This window comes from Mus caroli, unplaced genomic scaffold (genome assembly GCF_978045245.1).
Source record: "Mus caroli unplaced genomic scaffold, Mus_caroli_1 scaffold_7, whole genome shotgun sequence".
NCBI classification, from domain to species: Eukaryota; Metazoa; Chordata; class Mammalia; order Rodentia; family Muridae; genus Mus; species Mus caroli.
Window position 1 is genome coordinate 107,942,927 of NW_028227262.1, and position 22,188 is coordinate 107,965,114.

The following is a 22,188-nucleotide window of genomic DNA, read 5'->3' on the forward strand; positions in this document are numbered from 1 at the left end:
CCTTTCTCCCTTTCTCCCTTTCTTCTCCCTTTCTCCCTTCCCTTCCTTTCTTCCTTCTTTCTTTCTTTCTTTCTTTCTTTCTTTCTTTCTTTCTTTCTTTCTTTCTTTCTTTCTTTCTTTCCCCCCTCTCTCTCCATCTAAATCATAGAGTTTATTTCTTTTTCACTTACTTTATTTAGTAATTTAGTAATTTCACTTACTTTATTTATTAATTATTCATTTTACACACCAATTGAAGGCCCTCCTCTCCTCCTAGTCCCACACTCACCTCCCAGTCCCTTTTTCTGAGAAGAGAAGCCCCACTCCCATCCCCCATGGGTTCCAACCTGCACTGACACATCAAGGCACAGAAAAACTAGGCATCTCTGCCACTGAGACCAGACAAAGCAACACCAGCTAAGGGAGCAAGATCCAAAGGGAGCCAACAGTTTGAGTCAGTCCTCTCTCCATTTGTTAGGGGGCCCACATGTAGACCATGCTGCCTATCTGCTACATATGTATAGGGGGCCTAGCTCCACCCATGCATAATCTTTGGTTGGTGGTTCAGTCTCTATGAACCCCCACGGGCCAAGGTTAGTTGACTCTGTAGGTCTTTTTTATAGTCTCCTTGACACCACTGGCTTACTTATTACTATTCCTCACCCTTCCATAAGACTCCTCAAGCTCCCTGCAATGTTTGTCTGTAGGTCTCTGCATCTGTTTCCATTAGCTACTGGATGAAACCTCTCAGAGGAGAGTTATGTCAGGCTCCTGTCTGCAAACATAGCAAAGTACCTTTAATAGTGTCTGGGTTGGCTCTCTCCATAGGATGGGTCTCAAGTTGAGCCAGTCATTGGTTGGCCATTTCTTCTATCTCTCCTTTGCACTTTCACAACAGATATTAGTTACTTGCATTATCCTATGGGTTTTACACAACCTGTACCAAGTATTTTTCTTTAACACCACCAATCTTGCTTCTATTTATAGTTCTAACAATTGATACTTTTAGTACCATCTTAAAAATATTTTTTTTTAATTTTATGGCAAAAATAGATTCTCTGGTTGGGGGATCCTTCAACCTCCTGCCCTGGATTGCTGAACATATCTGGAAACTTTCTTCCTCCCTCTTCCCTCAAGGGAATTTTTTCCCTGCCTAATCCTGTCTGCTTCACTTTGAATTTGCCTCTTTTCAGATGCTTTCTCTCATCCACTATCTTCTCTCCTTTGCATCTTGCTATTTACTTCTCTTAGAGCACCATCCATTCTGCCATCTCCTATATTGCTTTTCACCAGTCTAACTATACTTCCAATGCAAATTGAACTATTTCTTGTTAGGAGTTCCCAATTGCTTTCTATTACATTCAGAAAAAAAGTCAAACTTCCTACCGTAAAATTTATAGTGCATCTGTATAGTTATCATTTTTATCATTTATTTTTCCCATGTAATTTCTGTCTACTAGTCTCAGCAGATTCTCCCATGGTCCCAACTACATTTTATGTGCAAATGAGCAATGGCTTCTCCAATCTTCCTACAGTAGTTCACTCACCTAACTACTACTCATCTACTATAGACTCAGTGTTGTTGTATACACTGTGAATACTTCTGTAATACTTCTATAGCACTACCACAAAGCCTACCATGTAATAGAAATGAATAATTTCCTATCAAAGAAATAAGTGCTTGGATGATGGTGATGATAGTTGCTGCCCTGTCACCTGGAATGCCGTTCAAACCTCAACACTGCTAATTGTGTTGTTCATTCTATATTGTTCTTTCTTTCTGACAGGCTCGACAGATTCTAGAACAGACCCCAGTGAAGGAGCTGGTGAGCCTGAAGTGGAAGAAATATGGACAACCTTATTTCTGCCTCCTGGGTGCTCTGTACATCTTCTACATGGTCTGCTTCACCACATGCTGTGTTTACCGCCCCCTCAAGTTCCGAGATGGCAACCGTACACATGTTCGAGATAACACCATCATGGAACAGAAATCACTACAGGTAATTCTTCTTCAAAGGGATGAAAGGGAATGTTGTCATGGGATGATGATGTTGTCTCCAGACCATCTTGATGCTCTCCTGGAAAGATACTGTTCATAGGCCTAGGAAGATGCCAATACCTCATCAGTAATACAGGAATTAGACAGGAGATAGGGGGCCATAGATGGAGCCTCATCATTAAAAGTGTTTGTGTAGTAAGCTACAGATTTTCTCATAAAAGCTTCATTAGATGTTTGGTATTACCAACCTTGTTCATTTGTGAGTTCCTCTTTATAGTGGGTTATCTATGTCTTTGTTGGAGACACTACACAAAGATGCTCAAAAGGGGCAGTAGTTGAGTGTGAATCACCTCTGTGGGACTTGCCATTTTATAATGCCCTGCAGAGGGCTGGGGTGGTTAAGATGGACAAGTAAAGGTGTGGAAAGATTAAAACTGATGTCAAAAAGAGCAAATGTCCATTTTGTTGTAACAAAGAGAATAGATTCTGATGAGTAGCTTTGAACACATGTAGTCAACCAGTACAGCTTTGAGGGTTTTATTTGTGAATGAGGGGAGAGGGAGAGAGATTGTTTTATCACAAAGCACAACATAAAAGATGGCATTCACCAGCATGTCAGGAGTAGACACAGGTGCTTAAAGGAATTTTCTTTCTGTAGCTCCATCTGGGCATGAAAGTTCAGACTGAATATAGGCAATAGAAATAGCTAGGAAAGACGAGTGACATTGACTAGAAATAGAGATATAATATAACCATGAACCAGCTCAGAGTAGATAAGCTTTCCCGTTATCTTTGCCTCTGAGTCCTCCCGAGTGTTCTTTCCCAACTTTTGTATCACACTTACACTGAGATTACACATTGGCAATGCAGATGAGGTTCCACCCTAAATGCACTTTGGTGATGATGAGCAATTAAATAAGACTAAGTCCCACATGTGTTTTTCTCACTGGGGACAGATAATTCAAGAATTATGCATAAACATATTTCCTTGACCCAGATAGTCTAAATTATGTTTAAAAGATCCATTTTTTTTTTTTTTTTGCCTCCAGACTGTATATAGCATAATGATAGCTAAATGCCCCAGTCATCCTTCTTTTTTTCTGGGAGCCAGATTATTTTCTTCTTAACATCTTTAGTCCTTTCATTTTTGGTTCAGTCATTTATCCTGGGCAAAATAAAGGGCTCTTATTAAATATTATTTCACTGGCAATTGGGCAAGGAGTAAGAAGGTCAAGGATATAGTAATAAGAGATTTAGATAACAAAGAACATCAATGAATGGTCCCTATGCTTTGGTTAATCTTTAAGCATTAGTCCTGAGTTTCTAGAATATTCTGGTTCTAAGTCAGTTTGGATAACATGAGGAACTCCTGATCTTTTCAATTATTTTGTTCTGCTGTTACATTATACCAAATTGCTTGAATAATAGGAAATTATCTTTTTTTCTACTTTTTTTAATTATTTGAAAGTCTCAGAAATACAAAGGTATAAAAATATGCTGTCTAGACTTGAATTCAATTGTTAACCAAGTAGTTACCCCAGGGAGCTTTTGATTAAATAAATGAATTTAAAATGCTTAAATAAATGACTAATAGTCAACAATACTCATAGCACTGGTAACCCAGGGCTTGGGGGGGGTGGCACTCTAGGACTGCTTTTGTCCATCTTTTATGGTCTGTGGAAACTGCTGGGCTCTAGAACCTTAAAGAAATATTCCAGCTTCATGTGTGGGATTTTATGATAATAGTCCAGCAGCTCTATCCTGGACATTTGGAAGGAAAGGGGGATAATCTTTTATTTGCACGAGGTAACACAAAGTATATAAAAACTGAGCCATATGAGAGTGGGGTAAATTTATCTTCACTCAAATTTAGAGATGTCAAAATGACTATGTGCTCGATTGGTCAGTCACAGAGTTTTCAAGTAATTGAGAAGTTTAAGGCCTAGGAGTCAGATTCCTTAGATTTTAAATACTTGTGTGGCCAGTAATAAATCTTATTGCTTTCTAGAACTGTATATTTTAAACAAGACTACATGTACAGATTTGGGAAGCTAGTAAAAAGACAGGTCCTCATGCTACAAACCAGACCTAAAAACTGAGAATGTATGAAGTAGAACCCTGTTCTTGGTATTTTAAAGGAACTCAAGTGACTAATATTCAACTATGATTGAGAACTACCAGATTCCATCCTGCAGGTTTGTTTCTAATTTTCTGGCCACAGGGTTACTAAGATTTTTAGTGGGCTATTTGACATGAGAATATTGACTTATTACCATAACCATTACAACTGAGCCTGGTTATGCATGCCATTATCCCAGTACTCAAATGGCTTCCCTGGTGTTATATAGAGAGTAGCAGACAATCCAGGGCTATTAATCAAGATACCTATGTATCTATATATCTCTGTATGTATGTATGTACGTATGTAGGTATGTATGTATGTATCATCTATCTATCCCTTTTGTCTTCTAGAAAAGATTCTGTCAAGTTCTTTGCTTTTTTTCTTAGAAACATTTCAATACTCTATTGATGAAAATTAATGCTCAATAGTAGTGTAGATATTAGAAATTCAACAACTGTGATTCATGCAAAACACAATAAAGCCTAATTCATGACTAAAAATTTATAAATTGAAATACAGTAAACAAATTAGCATAAGAATATAGGTTGCAAATTGCTTATCATTAAAACTTTACCCAGAGTAAGAGAAAGGGCACAGTGGTAAGATAGACAGCATACAAAACAAGGATGGTTCATGTCAGGGACAAAAAAAAAAAGGATTGTGAAGAATCTTGTGCCTTGAACTAAAGTCAAAATGAACTGTAGGGGAAAAGAAAATTTTAGGCAAGAAGAATGCATATATACAGAGCCTAAGGCAGGAAATTCCTTTTCAGTGTCTAGAAAAGAAGATTTTCTGAAACAGAGAACTGAGCTACATGCCACAGATGAGGCTGTGAAGGCAGATCCTTCCCAAATTGGGTAGGGTACTTTGGACCACATTCAAGGTTAATATTCATCTTCAAAGTTAAAGAATGCTCAGAATTTTAAATATGAAATTAGCCTGGCCAGAATGTACTACTTTCTACATGGGCTAGGGAGGCTTCAAACTCTTGGCAGGACACTTGTCTCAGCTTCCTGTGTCCTGTGATTAGGGCCTTGTACCACCCCACCTGTATATAATGGACAGTAATAAAATCTTCCTGCCAAATAGTGCACTAGGGTACAAAGCAAACTATTAAGGATTAAGAAGCTATGTAGATATCACTCAGGTGCCTATTATAGTTTTCCATGCAAGAGAATGTGGTGATTTGGCATAGTGATTTCATGCGGAGGTGGTGAGAAGAGTTGGCATCAGGAGACTTAATGAAGGGAAAATCATCATTTCTTTGTGATGGATATAGAGAGTGAAGGGGAAGACAATGCCAAGAATTACACATTGTTTCCTATCCATTTGAAATCATCTTTTTGGCACATAAAATGGGAGGATTCCATATGCCCTTCTCTCTCATAAGTTCCAGACAACCCAGGGCACCATAGCTCTTTAACACCCATCCGATCTCCAATATTGTACAATCCCTATTCAAAACTTTTTTTCAGCTTCCTGTGGAACAAGCATCCCAATTGAAGCCAAGTAAAGGTATACAAGAAACAAGGAGCCTGTGAGATAAAGATAACCTCTACTGAGTCCTTACTATGTGCACCCTGGATATACTTTGGAGACCTGGTTAAGCTAATGTGAAGATTCTATCAGTAAAGCTGGAGTAAGACCAAGATGTTCCATTTTTTAGTAAGCTACCAGGTGAAGATGATGTGATTGTTTAGATCAATTTTTTTATACAACAAAGCAACACATCACTTAATATTGCTCTTATTCATAATTAAAATGAGCTCCCTTGAAACAGTGGCAGCTACAAAGCTAAAAGATACTACGCACTTTGACAAAGAGATTTAGTTAGCAAAGGCAGATGTTAGACTTAAAGTGTCCATCACCTTACAAACTTGCATTATAAATATAGAGACAGGTGATTTATCCCTCAAGAATCAAAGGCTATATCCCAGTCATTTTTCATTGTATATGCATTACTTGGCAACTTCATGTCCCAAGGCTTTGACCTAGCTGGGATCCACCATCGTCACCTTTTATGTAGAAATCCTTGTAAAGGTGAGCATACCCTAAGTGAGGGAAGTTTATCAGATATGAAATATCTCCTACTCCCAGCTGCTGAACTGCTCTCTATTCTCCAGTTTTTATAATCATAACTATCATCTTATGTCCCTAGTTTATTAGATATAAAGTAAATTTCACTTTTTGGGGGAAATAGGTAATTGTTTTTAGACCATTGTGGAGAAATGGTTCTATTCACTGCTCCCAGAACCCTTGAAGATGGGGGTGGGGGAGCTATTAATTTCAAAGCCCTCTCTGGAGGGCTCAGAACCATACTGAGTTTTATAAAAGTGTATGGAAGGAAGGGCAAGAATACTGTATTGGGTAAAATTTTTGTGCTACATGGAGTCTTATCATCCAGAATCTCTGACTCTGTCTCTCTGTGTGTTTTTCTGTCTGACTCTCTGTCTTTATTTTTGCCTCTTTCTCTCTCTCTCTCTCTCTCCTTATTCTCTTATTAAAACACTGGAATGGATTTTGACCTTCTTGGCCTAATTTCTGTAGTTCCTTAGATACTACTTTTTTTCCATGTGGTTGCTGGGGTTTGAACTCAGGACCTTCAGAAGAGCAGTCGGTGTTCTTAACCACTGAGCCATCTCTCCAGCCCTACTTTTTTTTTTTTTTCAATTTAAATTTATCAGTAATCTTCATGGTTCCACATACTTAATGCTCAAAGCTAAAAACAAATGAAGATGACCAGAGGTTCTGGGTTCTATAGCAGTTAGCAACGTAGCAATTTAGGTGTTATTTCAATTTAGACCTTAAATGGCAAAAAAAGAGATTGGGCTAAGTCCTTACAAAGGGCAAAGGGAAGTGATCCCTGACAGCACCTGCCAGGGTGAGCCAAGGTTGTGAGTTTCCGGTCAGCCTGAGCTATGAAGTGAGATGCCCACCCTACCATATCAAACTAAGAATACCAGAACAGAGTAAAACAAAACAGAGAAAGGGGTGCAGGCCTTACAAAACAACTCACAAAGGAGTGGCCACTCTTACTTAATGACTTCTTGGAAGAGAGAAAAAAAAAAAAACTTCTCAATCCATTTTCCTGAGAAAAGCATTCCAACTTACTAGTTTATTTCCCTCTTCCATCTACAACTTTGAGGGAAAGCTGCTTCTCCCCAGCTTTCCCAGTCCCCCAGTATCCCCCACACACACCTGTAAATGAATTCCTGGGTCATAACCTCTGAGAAGGAAATATTTCCTGGAAACAGGATCCCACCTTCCTATGGCCAGCAATCCTTACCTCTGGATGCATACCATAAAAACCGTTAGATTCCTTGAAGAAAAGCAATGAGTTGACATAAACTATCCTGAGATCCTGCTCCCCAGGTGTGTCACGGTTAAACCCTCATCCCTTGATTCTTGTGGACAGTACTGTTAGGAAACTCTGTTCAAACTATAGAATCAGAGAAATCCTCCTTTGACTGGCGACAGGCCCCTTGTAAGTCTGTGATTGGGGGAACAAAATCAAAAGTCTGAACTGGATTTTTCAACTTATTTTTGTAATCTAGAGAGGTTGGTATTCCTAGCCTGTATCTAGAGAGTGTACACCTAGCTCTTCCAGCTCACTGGTGTCTTAGGCTCTACTATGCACTCTCCTGAGCATTCTACCCAGAACAGTCAGCTCATAAAGAATAGTTCAGTGAAGTGTGAGTGACTGGTCCCTGCAAGCAATCTGATTACTGGCAACAATTAAATTACAGGTTATCACTACTCCTAAAATTTCAGGTTGTTAATAATTCCTAGAATTCTTAGCCATGTGGCAATGTAGAGAATTCTGGTTACTTTCGGGAAATACTTATTTTTTAGAGGAGTAGAGTATAATGAGATTTTTTTTTTACATTTCAAGTGACCTTGAGCAAGGACTTTGGTAGTCTTAAAACAACGTAGGCAAGTGCCATATTTTGCATTGGTTTCCTTCTAAATAGGCTTCTCCATTTCTATTCACTTTTTTATTTCCCTCTTTCGGCTGCATCTTCCAGGGAAAGCTGCTTCTCTACAGCTTCCACAGTCCCCTTCTTTCTTTGCTTTTCTTTCTTAAAATGTTATAAACTGTGTATCAAAGGAAAGTGTCAGATGCTAATGTCCCCAGGATGCTCTAAGAGATACGCAGTACTCCGACATATCAGTGTTCCAGGCAAGGTCTATAATCAGAGTACACTAGGTGCCTACAGGGGCACATTTTAGCTAGTTGCAGAAGGCCATGGAAGGACAACTCAGGAAAATGCTGGCCTGGCCTGTATCCTGAAGCATAAGGAGGAGTGAACTAGACAGATGTGGTGGCAGAGGTTTATTAAGGAGGTTTATTAAGGAAAGATTTGTATATTCTACTTTAAGGGCTGGTTAACACAACTCCATTGCTTAACGTATCTGCAGCCTACATAGAGCATAAAAACAAGGCAGAGAGAGGTCAGAGTAATGAGTTTGTAGTGATAGTTAATTTAGGCTTCTCATTTGATCTTTATCTTACAATGAGCACTTCTAATTAAAAGAACACATATACATACATAGATTTTAAAAATCAAACAAAAGTGCTGAGCAGGAGCAACCATTGCTGTGTGTGATGGCATACACCTAGGATTCTAGCATTCAGGAAGTTGAGACAGAGGATCACCCAACAGTTTGAGGCCAACCTGCTCCATACATTGTGTCCCAGGTCACCCATGGGCCAAATTGTAACACCTTGTCTCAAAGAACAAACAAACCAAAAAACCATCAACAATAGATAAGTAGATAGATAGATAGATAGATAGATAGATAGATAGATAGATAGATAGATAGATAGATAGATAATTACATCCTGGGCCAGCACTCTTCTCCAGGCGCTTCTCATTCAGGGAGCTCAGACAGGTTTTACCTTTTTTTTTTTTCAGAGTCCCTCCTTCTATCTCTATTTGTTAAAGTGTTCAGACTGTACCTAGTGACTTTCTCCTCTGAAAAATATTTAGGGAACACTGTCGAATACCATCTGATTTTTATCCTGAAGGTATTGAACAGCTAGGGAAGACATAAACAGAAGTCATGTGGTAATGTTCACATTTCCAAAAGATTAGTCTGAGAACTTGGAGGGGAAAAAGAATCAAGGGATGAAGGGTAAACAAGGTGGCAGACAGCCTTGTATTTGCCTAAAGGCACTGGGTCCTGCTAAATGAAAGAAAGTGAAGCACTGAAAGAGCTCTGCAGAACAAACAGGAGCTGAGGCTGTGCGGCTGTGGTACCTTAAACATAGTTTGCCAAACACAACCTTGATCCCCAAACCTTGTTTTAAGAACTGCAGATCTAAAGAAGCATGAATGAGATGTTTAATTTAGACAGAACATCTTGATTACAACCCCTAAAGAATAAAATTTTAAATCTTCAAAAGGCAATTTTATTATTTGTCTGGGCTTAATTCTGGGGAAGCTTAAGGTAATTAGTTAAGAGGAATCTCTATCACTTCCTGGATCATCAGAGAGGTATCATTAAAATTTAAGGTCTCTTCTCATTTTTAAAGCACTGCCATTTCTTTACACTGTAAAAATACTCATTCTAGATGAAAAAAAGTTTTATGTCAGTAATAAAACAATAAGAAGGCCAATACATTAAGTGCCTAATACAATTGTTATGACATATTTCACACACAGACACACACACACACGCACAGAAATATATATATATATATATATATATATATATATATATATATATATATTTAAAGAAAACAAAGAAAACCCTTTATTTTGTTTAGTGGGCTCACAGAAGACCCCACATTCTGTAGCCAGGTTTAAGAGATCAGACTCTAGGAGAAAGGGCAGCCTGGTGCTCAAGCAAAAACTTGCAGTCCCTGGATGCCTATCTGACTGCTGGATTTGTGGAAGGGAATGTCTTCATATTTAAAACAAAACAAAACAAAACAAAACAAAACAAAACAAAACAAAACAAAACAAAACAAAACAAAACAAATCTGGAGAGAAGAGGCGTTGCTGGGGTAGGGTGGGGAAACCTAGAGATATTGGATCCCTGTTTTTCTATAAATGGTATTATTGCTGCACTGACCTCTAGGGGCACTCTTGTCTTCAGAGCTCTGTGACTTCTTTTGTCAGCAGTGTTTACAGCCTCCCACATTCTTTCTTTTGAAACAAAGTCTCAGATTGACCAGGAAGGACTCAGATTTGTTATGCAGTAAAACAATGGGGTTTAACTCCGAACCCTCCCAACTCCACCTCTTGGTTGTTACGACTTGACTTTGAATTCACAGTCCTTCTGCCTCTACCTCAAGATTGCTGGGATTACAAATGTTTACTATCATTCCTGTCTCTGTCTCTGGAGAGACTGAAGGGAGAAAAAGTTGACATAATCTATATCAGTCATGACCTCTTTGGGTCTCATATCAAATATCCTGCATAACAGATATTTACATTACAATTCATACTAGTAGCAAAATTACAGTTTTTAAAACAGCTAGAGAATTAATTTTATGGTTGGGGGTCACCATAACACAAGGAAGTGTGTTAAAGGGTTGCAACATTAGGAAGGTTAAGAACCACTGGTCTAGACCCACTCACCAAGATACAACGTTTTAAAAATAATTTAAAATTTTTGTGCAGAAACAGATCGACTGGTCTACTTTCTGTATTTAAAGTTATTTCTCAGTTAATGTGTTTATTATTTATTCCTCTACTTACCTAAGTTCTTACAATGAATTGACATGGTTTGCAATAAGAGATAGATTCTACAAGGGCAGTAAATAAATAAAAGGACATATTCTGCGTACTGAATTTCAGTAGAGATAAAGTGTTGCCAGGGATGAGGACAAAATAAGCAAAGAAAACATATAACTAGCAAACAAGAAACCCTGAAGCAGCCCCAAAGCATTTCCAAGGCTTAGACATAACAATTCCATGTTAAAATTGTACATATTTTTTTCCAGAAAACTTTCTTATATTCTCAAGTGAGTTCATGACTTCTAACTAGGTAAGAATCACTAATGAAGAATTCCATCATCACATCTGCATGATGTAGTAGTTAAAGATAGCCTTCATCTGACCTCGACCCCAGAACTGTCTTGTCTTCTCAGAATAATCCGAGTCCCTCCAGAAAACTAAAACTCGTGTCTAGGTTCATTTCTACCTTATTCTGTATTGCCAAATCATAGTAAAACCACAATAAATACTTCTGTGGCCTTTTTTTGGTTAAAGTACACTCCAACTCCACCATCTCCAGGAGGTGAGGATTGCAGTTTCCATCTTACAAATGAGAGCCCTTAAGTTCAGACATTTTAAATGTTTCAAGGTCTCATCAGAGGTATTAAGTTTGTAGCCTATAGTGGCCCCTGAATTCTGAGATATGCTTATGATGTCTTAAAAGGGTGTGGGAGCCACAACGAGATTGGAACAGTTGGAGTCTTTCCGTGACAGAAACCATCATCAGCATCTACTAAACTCTCTTATTCACGTGACATGCTTTGTTGTCTTGTTTATTTTACTTTGCTACCTCATCACACAAGACTTCACAGTGTACCCCAAACTGGCTTTGCCTTGTGCTCTGTTGTTCTATCTCATTCTCTTGAAGGCTGGAATTGCCGGCAAGTACCGCCATACTCAGTCGTTCATTTGGCCATTTTGGTGCTATGAAATGTGCTCTCTGTTGCTCAGTATATAGAGAAATGATTACTCACAGCATATATGAAGGAGACAGCACATGAAAACCTTGAACACCTACCTCATGTCCTGATCACAGAGGTAGTCAGAATAAAAGTTATAATGGGGGGAAAGTGCTCGTGGGGAAAAAATAAAAGAGCTTTCCTTGTCTTGCATACATCTTTACAGATTTACAGAGTAGGCACAAATGGCAAGGCTAGCTTGGGCTACATTGTGAAATCCTGTCTAATGAAGTAGCAAAATAAAATAAAACAACAAAGTGTGCCAAGTGAATAAGAGAGTTTAGGAGATGGTGATGATAGATCCTGCCATGGAAAGAATCCAACTGTTCTAATCCCATTACATACAACTCTTCATATCAGGAAATATTTCTTGTCTTGATTTCCTTTCATAGGAAGCATATGTGACTTACCAGGATAAGATCCGGCTGGTCGGGGAGCTGGTGACAGTCTTTGGGGCTGTGATTATTCTACTCCTAGAGGTGAGGAGCATGGGGGTCTCGGGATAAAGCAATTCACCTAGGTCCCATACTGAATTGCAGTCTATATTATTTTTGCTTTATTATCTTCCCCTAGATCCCAGACATCTTCAGAGTTGGTGCCTCTCGCTACTTTGGACAAACAGTTCTTGGGGGTCCATTCCATGTCATCATGTGAGTGTCTTTTTCTCATAGGCCCTGATTCCATTTACAAGAATGTTGCAAGTCTCCAGTTCATTTTCTAAGACTTAGATATCGGGTGACACTCCAGGGGTTTCTGTCTAGTTGATTTGTTTCAGCTGTTAAAACTTGGCCTGAATGTGTGGGTGTCAGCCAGCTCACCATCATCATACAGTAGATCCAGAATATTGACAGCTCATACCTAACTTTTTTCTTTCTGCTCTCACTCCAGCATTACATATGCCTCCCTTGTGCTACTGACTATGGTGATGAGGCTTACCAATGTAAATGGGGAGGTAGTGCCCATGTCCATGGCCCTGGTGCTGGGCTGGTGTAGTGTCATGTACTTCGCCCGAGGATTCCAGATGCTGGGGCCCTTCACAATCATGATTCAGAAGGTCAGTGCTTTCCTAAATGTTTCTCTGACTTGGATTCAGAGCCTTCACAGATGGAAAGGTAACAATAGCTGCAAAAAAAAAGGATTGCTCAGAGCAGAGCTGAGGGCTTCATCGGGATATTTAGGACTGTTAGCAACAGCTGTACAGAGACATTCATCTTTCTTCCTCTACTTTGTTTCCTCTAGATGATTTTTGGAGACCTACTGCGCTTCTGCTGGCTAATGGCTATGGTCATCCTGGGATTTGCCTCAGGTAACATCACTACTTCTAGACTGTTAGATGCAGCTCTTCAGAAAACTGCCTTCTCAGTTCCCACATTCACTTGGTTTCATTATTGTCATTCCCTATGGAAAAGTACGTCTAAAACACACCTTAGTTCAAAGAAAAGGACCACCCAGGTTGACCTGGAAGGTAGACTTAATGAGTTCTGTGCTGTTAAGATTCATGTCAGCTAACTGTGCTGCAAGTCCCTTAAAGGAATATTGCAAAAAGAGAGACATGAAACACTGAACAGTTGTAGATCTTTTAAACATTATGCAAATAGGAACAATGCCATGTTATACTGTGCTATTTTTACAGTTCAGAAAGAGGAATAAAAGGTATGTAATAAGACAGAAAGTGTCCTCTTTCTCTATATAGTCTCTTAAAGTATTGATAAAGGAAAGACTTATAAAACAGATGTTCAGAATGAGAGTTTGGAGAATTTGGGACATGGCAGAGAGTCCAGACAAAGAGAAATCCAGACAATGAAAGACAGAGAATGGGGACAAATAGATATAGTGAAGAGTGTCAAGTAACAGAGAAAGTCCAGCACAGGAAGGAAAGACCAGCAGAGAGAACAGGGGGGAGCATAAGTGGTTCAAAGGGAGTTTATATAGGTGGGAGGAAGGCTAAGGTCTGATTCACGAAAAACTTTCTAACTAAATATCTAGATATTTAGAATATCTAACTAAATCTCCCATGGCTGTAACTGGTCACCCAGTAGTGAAGAGGGTGCACAAGAAAAGTGATCTCTGAAGAACCCTCTCCTCCATCATTTCAGGTCTTTATTACTATCTCTAAAAATTTCTCTGGCCAGTGAGGTTTCCCAGAAAATGTTAGAAAAAAAAAAAATACTAAGACCTTAAGTGAGAAAGAATCAAACTGACAGTCTGTTTGGAGTATTCTGACCTGTGAAGCCTGATAGAAGGTTTCTTCCCTCAGCCGTATGCAGACTGCTATCAGGAGAACCAGCAACAGAGTTGTTTCCTAAAGATTATAGCTGTGATCCTCTAATTGGTCACTGCTGGTGCACTGACTGTGCTTGTGATTTTATTTAAGGAGGCTTGTGGTTCATAGAGACTCTCTGTATGGGCTTGAAATCACCTTGTCATACTTTTCAGTGTGCCATACAGAAAGAAGTCAAGGGTCTAGTGTTGTAAGAATCCAGGATAATCTGCCATATGGTAGGCTATACACTAGTCAGAGATAACTTTTCTGTGATGGTCAAAGCTAGCCTAGCAAGTCTCAGAGTAATGGATAGTTAACTAGACGTCATGAAGATTAAAGGGTACTCTTCTTTTAGTCTTATCGTGTACAACGTTCTTTGAAATCATTCTAGATCCAAAACATTCTTTTAATGACTTATCTTTCAAATATTTGGTTTTCCAAAAGGTAATAATCTGTTAGGTAACTTATTATGCATATACGTACACCTGTAATTCTTTTTGATAAATGGCTGAGTGTTATCATTATCCATAACAGTGGATATAATCAGGATTCTTAGGATAAGCCAGTTCTAAGATAATTACATTATTGATGTATAGTAGTATGTGCATGTGTGTAAACTGATAGATGTATATAGATCAGAAGTTGAACTAATGGTAACAAAGGCCTTACTTACCATGACAATTTAATTCCCCAACTGCTCTTCCTGGGCGGAGCAGCCTTCTATATCATTTTCCAGACAGAGGATCCAGATAATCTGGGGGAATTCTCCGACTACCCCACAGCAACGTTCAGCACCTTTGAGCTGTTCCTCACCATCATTGATGGACCTGCCAATTACAGAGTGGATCTGCCCTTCATGTACAGTGTTACCTATGCCACCTTTGCCATCATCGCCACACTGCTCATGCTCAACTTGTTCATTGCCATGATGGGCGACACTCATTGGCGAGTGGCCCAGGAGAGGGACGAGCTCTGGAGAGCACAAGTAAGTTTATTAGTGTTAGTCCTGCAAAGGGACAGAAACATTACAGTAGGATGTGTTTATTGTGAGCCACTCTTCATAGAGTCACAGAAGAGCCCCAAGAGGTTACCGTTTCAGTTACATTTATATAAACCTGAAGTATGTGTGAATTGATTGAGGGATATAAGCATGATACACTGGAAGATCTAAGCACAGAGTTTGACCATATATTTCAGGTAAAAAGCAGAGCTAGTAGTCTTTGAATCCACAAGGAACAAGAATATTTTGTTCTTTATAACATAGCTCTTAAATTTGGACTTTTTCTTCTATTAGATTGTATAAATCCCTAAATCCCTATTATATCTTTTCTTTGTATCACAATAAGCTAATCAAATACTAGAGTTAGGAGTTACATTCCAAATACTTCTAAGAAATAATTGAGCTGCTTCTCAGCATAATTATGTATTGGTGTGAGAGTCATTCAGCATATTCTTTTGTCTAATTATGACCTTATTATCTTGTATATTTGAGTGCAGTTTCAGAGAATAGGAGTTTTCTATATTGTGAAAAGTTTATTATTAGAAGCATTCATATTGGAGTGAACTAAAACCTATCTTGCTATAATTCTACTCTTAAGCCTCAGACTTTTCCCTTGTATGTATCAGAAAGCACATATTCTTTCACATAAATACTATATAAGTATTTGAATCTAACAATTGTTTACCCTTCAGGTAAATATATAGTGGGTATGTAGCAGTGGTCTTCAAAGCCTATTATATGTCTAGGATTTGAGACATAAACACAACCATCAAAGACATACTCTGCTCCAGTTGAAGTGCCAAGCTACAGAAAATTTAGACACCAAGGAAATCACTTCACAGGAGGCTGAACCCTCATAGAAGTAAAATTGATACAGAAATGTGCATTGTGCTGAGAAGAGATGAAACTGAGGGATTTAAGTAGAAAGTTAGGAAATTCTCTTATCAAAGGAGGAATGTTTATGACACATGCTAAATATGGGTAAGACTAGCTAGCTGAACTAGAATAGGACACAAGTCAGGGTTTATATTAGTGAAGGTGCTCAGCCACAAAGAGAGCTAAATCAATCCTAAACAGCTTTTTGTAAAGAGTTGAAGTGAATGAGCTAATTCTTAAAACTGGGAAGTTTAGAAAATCAAAATAGATTTACATATCTGTTTAGAATTCAGTCTCTACCTTACACATTCCATCAGTATTCATGTTCTGCATGCTCAACCTGACTCACTCTTCTAAAGTAAATCATCCCCACTGTATTGACAAAACACCTAAGAAGTGCAATCCATCTGAGAGAGTGTGGGCGGAGCATACTGCTTTACACAATTCTAATGGTCCCATTCAAGTTGCATTGAAGACTCAAGTTCCATTCAAGACTCTTTTTTTTTTTGGCTGATATTTATTTATTTATTTTTATTTTTTATTATTATTTTTTATTACGTATTTTCCTCAATTACATTTCCAATGCTATCCCAAAAGTCCCCCATACCCTCCCTCCCACTCCCCTACCCACCCATTCCCACTTTTTGACCCTGGCATTCCCCTGTACTGGGACATATAAAGTTTGCAAGACCAATGGGCCTCTCTTTCCAGTGATGGCAGACTAGGCCATCTTGATACATATGCAGCTAGAGTCAAGAGCTCCAGGGTACTGGTTAGTTCATAATGTTGTTGCACCTACAGGGTTATAGATCTCTTTAGCTCCTTGGATACTTTCTCTAGCTCCTCCATTAGGGGCCCTGTGATCCATCCAATAGCTGACTGTGAGCATCCACTTATGTGTTTGCTAGGCCCCGGCCTAGTCTCACAAGAGACAGCTATATCAGGGTCCTTTCAGGAAACGCTTGCTAGTGTATGCAATGGTGTCATCGTTTGGAGGCTAATTATGGGATGGATCCCTGGATATGGCAATCTCTAGATGGTCCATCCTGACATTGTATAACCAGGCATGCTTTAGAAGAACAACTTTAGACTAGAGATATGGCTGGATCGTAGTTTGCTTGCCTAGCATGTCCAAGGCTGGAAGTTGAATTCCCAACACCTCAAAAAATAAAATTAAAAACATACTTGACCCAAGAAAATTCATCTTAATTTCCAGGGGATTGTAACAAAACATAGGTGAAAGTCTTATTCTTTTAATTTAAGACAAAGTCAAGGGCTGGATAGTGGAGGCAGTAGCAGCAGTGAGGAGATGATGTTCTCTCATCTCCAGTCTGTTAGGAAGAAGAGACTAACTCTGAAGCCCCACTGACTATAACCAGGTAACTGAAAGTGACTAGTTGGTAATCTGGATGAAAACCATCGGCTCCTCTGGTAGAACAAAAGGATCAAGGGAAGCCTAAGTGAAGAAGAGCCGTAAGTCATTTCTAAGAAAAGAAGAACAGCTACCCAGAAGAGAACAATGTGATTGGAAGTCCTGAGGTTCAAGAGAACCTGTTACAACTAAGGGACCAAGTGAAGGGAGAGAAGAGGGACAAGGCCGTGTCACCAAGGGCTGGCTATTTTAGGGATTGGCAGCTCCTTGCATCTATAGTCTTCTTCCCCCTAGCCCTCTTGACTGCACACTCTGCTCACAATCTTTTTGATGCTAGCATAGCTTCTGATATGGTGGGACCAGTCCAGTGTCAGAAGAAGCTTTTTCTTATGGAAGACATACTACCTATTGTCAACCACATGTACGATGAAGTCAGTTTTTCAACCAGATGGACAACTGGCCCACTCTAAGTGCACAGTCATTTTGTTCTGTTGGTGTTGTTGGCTTCAAAGTAGCATTCCGGTTTGGTGAAATCACTTTATATTGCTTTTGTCACCCCGCAGATTATGTATCCTCCCAGTTTTGTGTCACAGGCACATTTGATAAGCTTGATGTCTGTTTCATCTAGCTAACTAATGAGGGCAGGACAAAGGACAGAGCATGGGACATGCTACTAGAAATTTCCTTGCCAAGCACACAGACATTAATCAAACCATTTCCTTCTTAAGATATGGGTTTTTAATTTGCTAAGAAGGCCCTGAATTGGAGCTGCCTCATTTCATTCCTGATATCATACAGATCCTATTTAGTAATTGTATTAAGTCAATGTCATTGGTCTGTTTGTTTTCCTATGGTGGGGGAGGGGAAATCACATTAGTTTGGAATGAGTCACTTTCTGTGAATATAAATAGTAATGTAGAACTTATTGTTCTTTTAAAAGCAAAAATATCCTCTGTCCTGTTTTAATGAGATAGCCAGGTTAGCATGGCTGTAGAACAAGTTTAGATATAGATGAACTATGGCCCTTACAACTGGTCTCCAGGGTCTTCCTTGAACTGGTTGGGTTTTTGTTTCTGTTGTTGGTAGACTTGGTCTCTCTCTCTCTGCTCTTCATGCTCTTTCTGAGATCTTTCCCTACCTTATCTCCTTCCAGGTTGTAGCCACCACAGTGATGCTAGAGAGGAAAATGCCTCGTTTCCTGTGGCCTCGCTCTGGTATCTGTGGTTGCGAATACGGCCTGGGAGACCGCTGGTTCTTACGGTGAGTGACAGTATGAATGTGAAACATGCAGACGGAGTTTCTGAGAGTGAGAGCAACCAGGAAACATTATGGGATTGCATTAGATTGAGAGATAGGGAGACATGCAATGTTGTTGGGGGGTTGGAAAACAATAGCAAGCTGTGTTTACTACAGGGCAGTGGTGTGTGAAAAGGTATGTGTAAAGGCTCAGGTGCGTATATGGGTTGTCCCACTTGTTTTACTCATGTTTACTCATGTTACTTCCTTATCCTCATTTCCAATGTTTTGAGCTTGCCTCAAACTTCTTTCTTCATAGACAATCCTTATTTTTTTCTTTTTTCTTTTTTCCTTGTTCTTTGAGACAGGGTTTCTCTGTATAGTCCTGGCTATCTTGGAACTCACTTTGTAGACCAGGCTGGCCTCAAACTCAGAAATACACCTGCCTCTGCCTCCCAAGTGCTGGGATTAAAGGCGTGAGCCACCATGCCTGGGTAATCCTTATTTCTTTTTTTTTTTTCTATTTATTTATTTTTTATTAGATATTTTCTTTATATACATTTCAAATGCTATCCTGAAAGTTCCCTATACCTTCCTGCCGGCCCTGCTCCCCTACACACCCACTCCTGCTTCTTGGCCCTGGCATTCCACTCTACTGGGGCATATATAGTTTGCAAGACCAAGAGGCCTTTCTTCCCAATGATGGCCGACTAGGCCATCTTCTGCTACATATGCAGCTAGAGACACGACTCAGGGAGTACTGGTTAGTTCATATTGTTGTTCCACCTATAGAGTTGCAGACTCCTTCAGCTCCTTGGGTGCTTTCTCTAGCTTCTCCATTGGGGGCCCTGTGTTCCATCTTATAGATGACTGTGAATAATTCCTTATTTCTTGACTTTCCTCACCCCTCTTTTGTACTCCTTGAATTGAATACCAATATAAAGCTCATGACTCTCTGATCTCTCTCTCTCTCTCTCTCTCTCTCTCTCTCTCTCTCTCTCTCTCTCGCTCACTCACTCTCGCTCTCTCTCTCTTTCTCCCCCCTCCCCCATCATGTTGCCACATATAGCACATCCTGTATTCCATTACTCTCCAAAGCTGACTTCCTTAGTTCTCTCACCTCATTCTTAGGTTAGCTTTCAGTCCATTCTCTTCTGCCGCTTCCATTCCTAGATGCTTTTCTTGCTTCATTTCTTGTCTTTCCTTTTATTAATATCTCATTTCTGCCATGCTCTCCTCTGCTTCTCTCTATGATCTACCTTCACCATCCTCTAATGAGTCTTTTCTGTTTCCTCCCAGGGTTGAACACCACCAGGAACAGAATCCTTATCGAGTACTTCGATATGTGGAAGCTTTCAAATCTTCAGACAAAGAGGAAGTACAAGAGCAGCTATCTGAGAAACAACCTTCTGGGACTGAGACTGGGACATTAGCTAGAGGCTCTGTGGTTCTCCAAACACCTCCTTTGTCCAGGACTACATCCCTAAGCAGCAATAGCCACCGTGGATGGGAAATTCTCCGTCGAAACACCCTGGGACATTTGAATCTTGGACTAGACCTTGGTGAAGGGGATGGGGAGGAGATCTACCAGTTCTGAAGAGAATCCTGTTTCTGTAGACTTAGCCCCAGGTAGGACAAGGTGTGAGAGAGAGGGTTGGGGGTAGTTGAGGGTGGGCAGGGAGAAGAGAGCTAGCTGCTTTGCAAGAATCTGAATTCTATGGTTATGGATAGTTGGATGATATACACAAAAGATTCTCTAAGAGGCAATATTTCACATTTCACATTTGAGCATTTGCAGAGATGGGCAATGGTCATCAAGTGTTGTATGTACCTTTTCAGTTTCTCTAAAGCTCATATCCTGAGAGCCTGGCAACTGAGGATATGAAATGGGGGCTAATTGACATCTCTGGTTGACATCTGGACCATCTTTCTTATGCTTTGAACAGAAGGCAGAAGGCAGCAAGCCAGGAGACTTGCCTAATTTTATAATGCATAATGTGGAAAGAACCATCATACCATGAACATCCTTTCTATCTCCTTACCCTTCCAGGGATTCTCTTCCCAGCTAGCAAATCCCATGTAGAAAACTATGGAAAAAATATTTCCTTATCCTGTTTTCTTTAATTTTTCTCTTATATCAAAAACTATATATTATATAAAACATCATTTTTTCAGTATAAAGTATGTTCAGCCTATTGTATAGCCATTACTAGAATTCATCTACAACCATTTTTCATCTCAGACACTCCCATTCACTGAACAGTAACTCTCCACTAGGCCTTTCCTTTAGTCCTCACTAACCATTATTTTACTTCCTCTCTGGGAATTGATTGTAGTTGCTTTATCTAAGGAGAATTGTACAAGATACATTCCATTGCACTTGCCTTGTTTTATTTAGTAAGGTAGTTTCAAGGTTTCTTCTCTTCTCTAAAAGTATCAGAATTTCATTTCTTTTTAAGTCTGAATATACCTACCCCGTATTTTATTCATCCATGTAGCAATGGCTTTTCTTATCTTCTGGTTATTGGGAATATTGCTGCTATGAAAATAAAAGTGTGCATGTCTATAGAGGCCCTTGTTTTTAATTCTTGGGTGTTGTGAAAGAATTATATGCCTAGAAATTGAACTGACATGTCACATGACAACCCTGGGTTTAATTCTTTGGATAAACTACCATACTGTTTCCCATAGTAGCCTTCAGCATTTTACTGCTTCTGCTAGTGGGTGTGAAATGCTATCTCATTGTAGCTTTGATTTGCCTTTCCCTAAAGACTAAAGATATTGAGTCTCTCTTTTCATTCTTTTATTAATAGAGTAGTTTTTGTCATTGCCCTGCCTTCTGGTTTCCAGAGTCTCAGAGTCTAACATGTTAGCATCTTATTTGAATCCTGATGTATTTTCTGAGTGGTGAGGCATGTTTTCCTTTGTTTGAATGGCCCAATAATTTTTTTTCTATAGGACCATCTATCTCTTAGGTACTACCTTGCAAGTTTTCTTTCTTGATGGTGAAACATAGGCTCCTGATGAAATGCAAATCAAAACAACCCTGAGATACCACCTCACACCAGTCAGAATGGCTAAGATCAAAATTTCAGGTGACAGCAGATGCTGGCAAGGATGTGGAGAAAGAGGAACACTCTTCCAGTGCTGGTGGGATGGAAAGCTGGTACAACAACTCTGGAAATCAGTTTGGCAGTTCCTCAGAAAATTGGACATAGTACTACCGGAAGATCCAGCAATACCTCTCCTGGGCATATACCCAGAAGATGTTCTAACTTGTAATAAGGACACACATTCCACTATGTTCATAGCAGCCTTACTTATAATAGCCAGAAGCTGGAAAGAACCCAAATGTCCTTCAACAGAAGAATGGATTCAGAAAATGTGGTACATTTACACAATGGAGTACTACTCAGCTGTTAAAAAACAATGAATTTATGAAATTCTTAGGCGAGTGGATGGATCTGGAGGATATCATCCTGAGTGAGATAACCCAATCACAAAAGAACACACATGATATGCACTCACTGGTAAGTGGATATTAACCCAGAAACTTAGAATACCCAACATACCATTTGCAAAACACATGGAACTCAAGAAGAAGGAAGACCCAAGTGTGAATACTTCGTTCATTCTTAGAATGGGAAACAAAATACC

At 39.4% G+C, this 22,188-nt stretch overlaps 1 protein-coding gene across 1 annotated transcript in view; it reads left to right on the forward strand.

Moving 5' to 3' along the window:
- Positions 1-21,151, forward strand: part of Trpv5 (transient receptor potential cation channel subfamily V member 5) — a 29,825-nt gene extending 8,674 nt beyond the window's left edge. The window contains exons 8-15 of the mRNA XM_029478297.2: positions 1,767-1,979; positions 12,177-12,263; positions 12,358-12,434; positions 12,673-12,838; positions 13,024-13,090; positions 14,764-15,032; positions 18,449-18,555; positions 19,831-21,151. Coding sequence (XP_029334157.1) covers positions 1,767-1,979; positions 12,177-12,263; positions 12,358-12,434; positions 12,673-12,838; positions 13,024-13,090; positions 14,764-15,032; positions 18,449-18,555; positions 19,831-20,128 — 1,284 coding nt within the window. The 3' untranslated portion in view covers positions 20,129-21,151. The remainder of the gene's footprint in view (positions 1-1,766; positions 1,980-12,176; positions 12,264-12,357; positions 12,435-12,672; positions 12,839-13,023; positions 13,091-14,763; positions 15,033-18,448; positions 18,556-19,830) is intronic.
- The last annotated feature ends 1,037 nt before the right edge of the window (positions 21,152-22,188 follow it).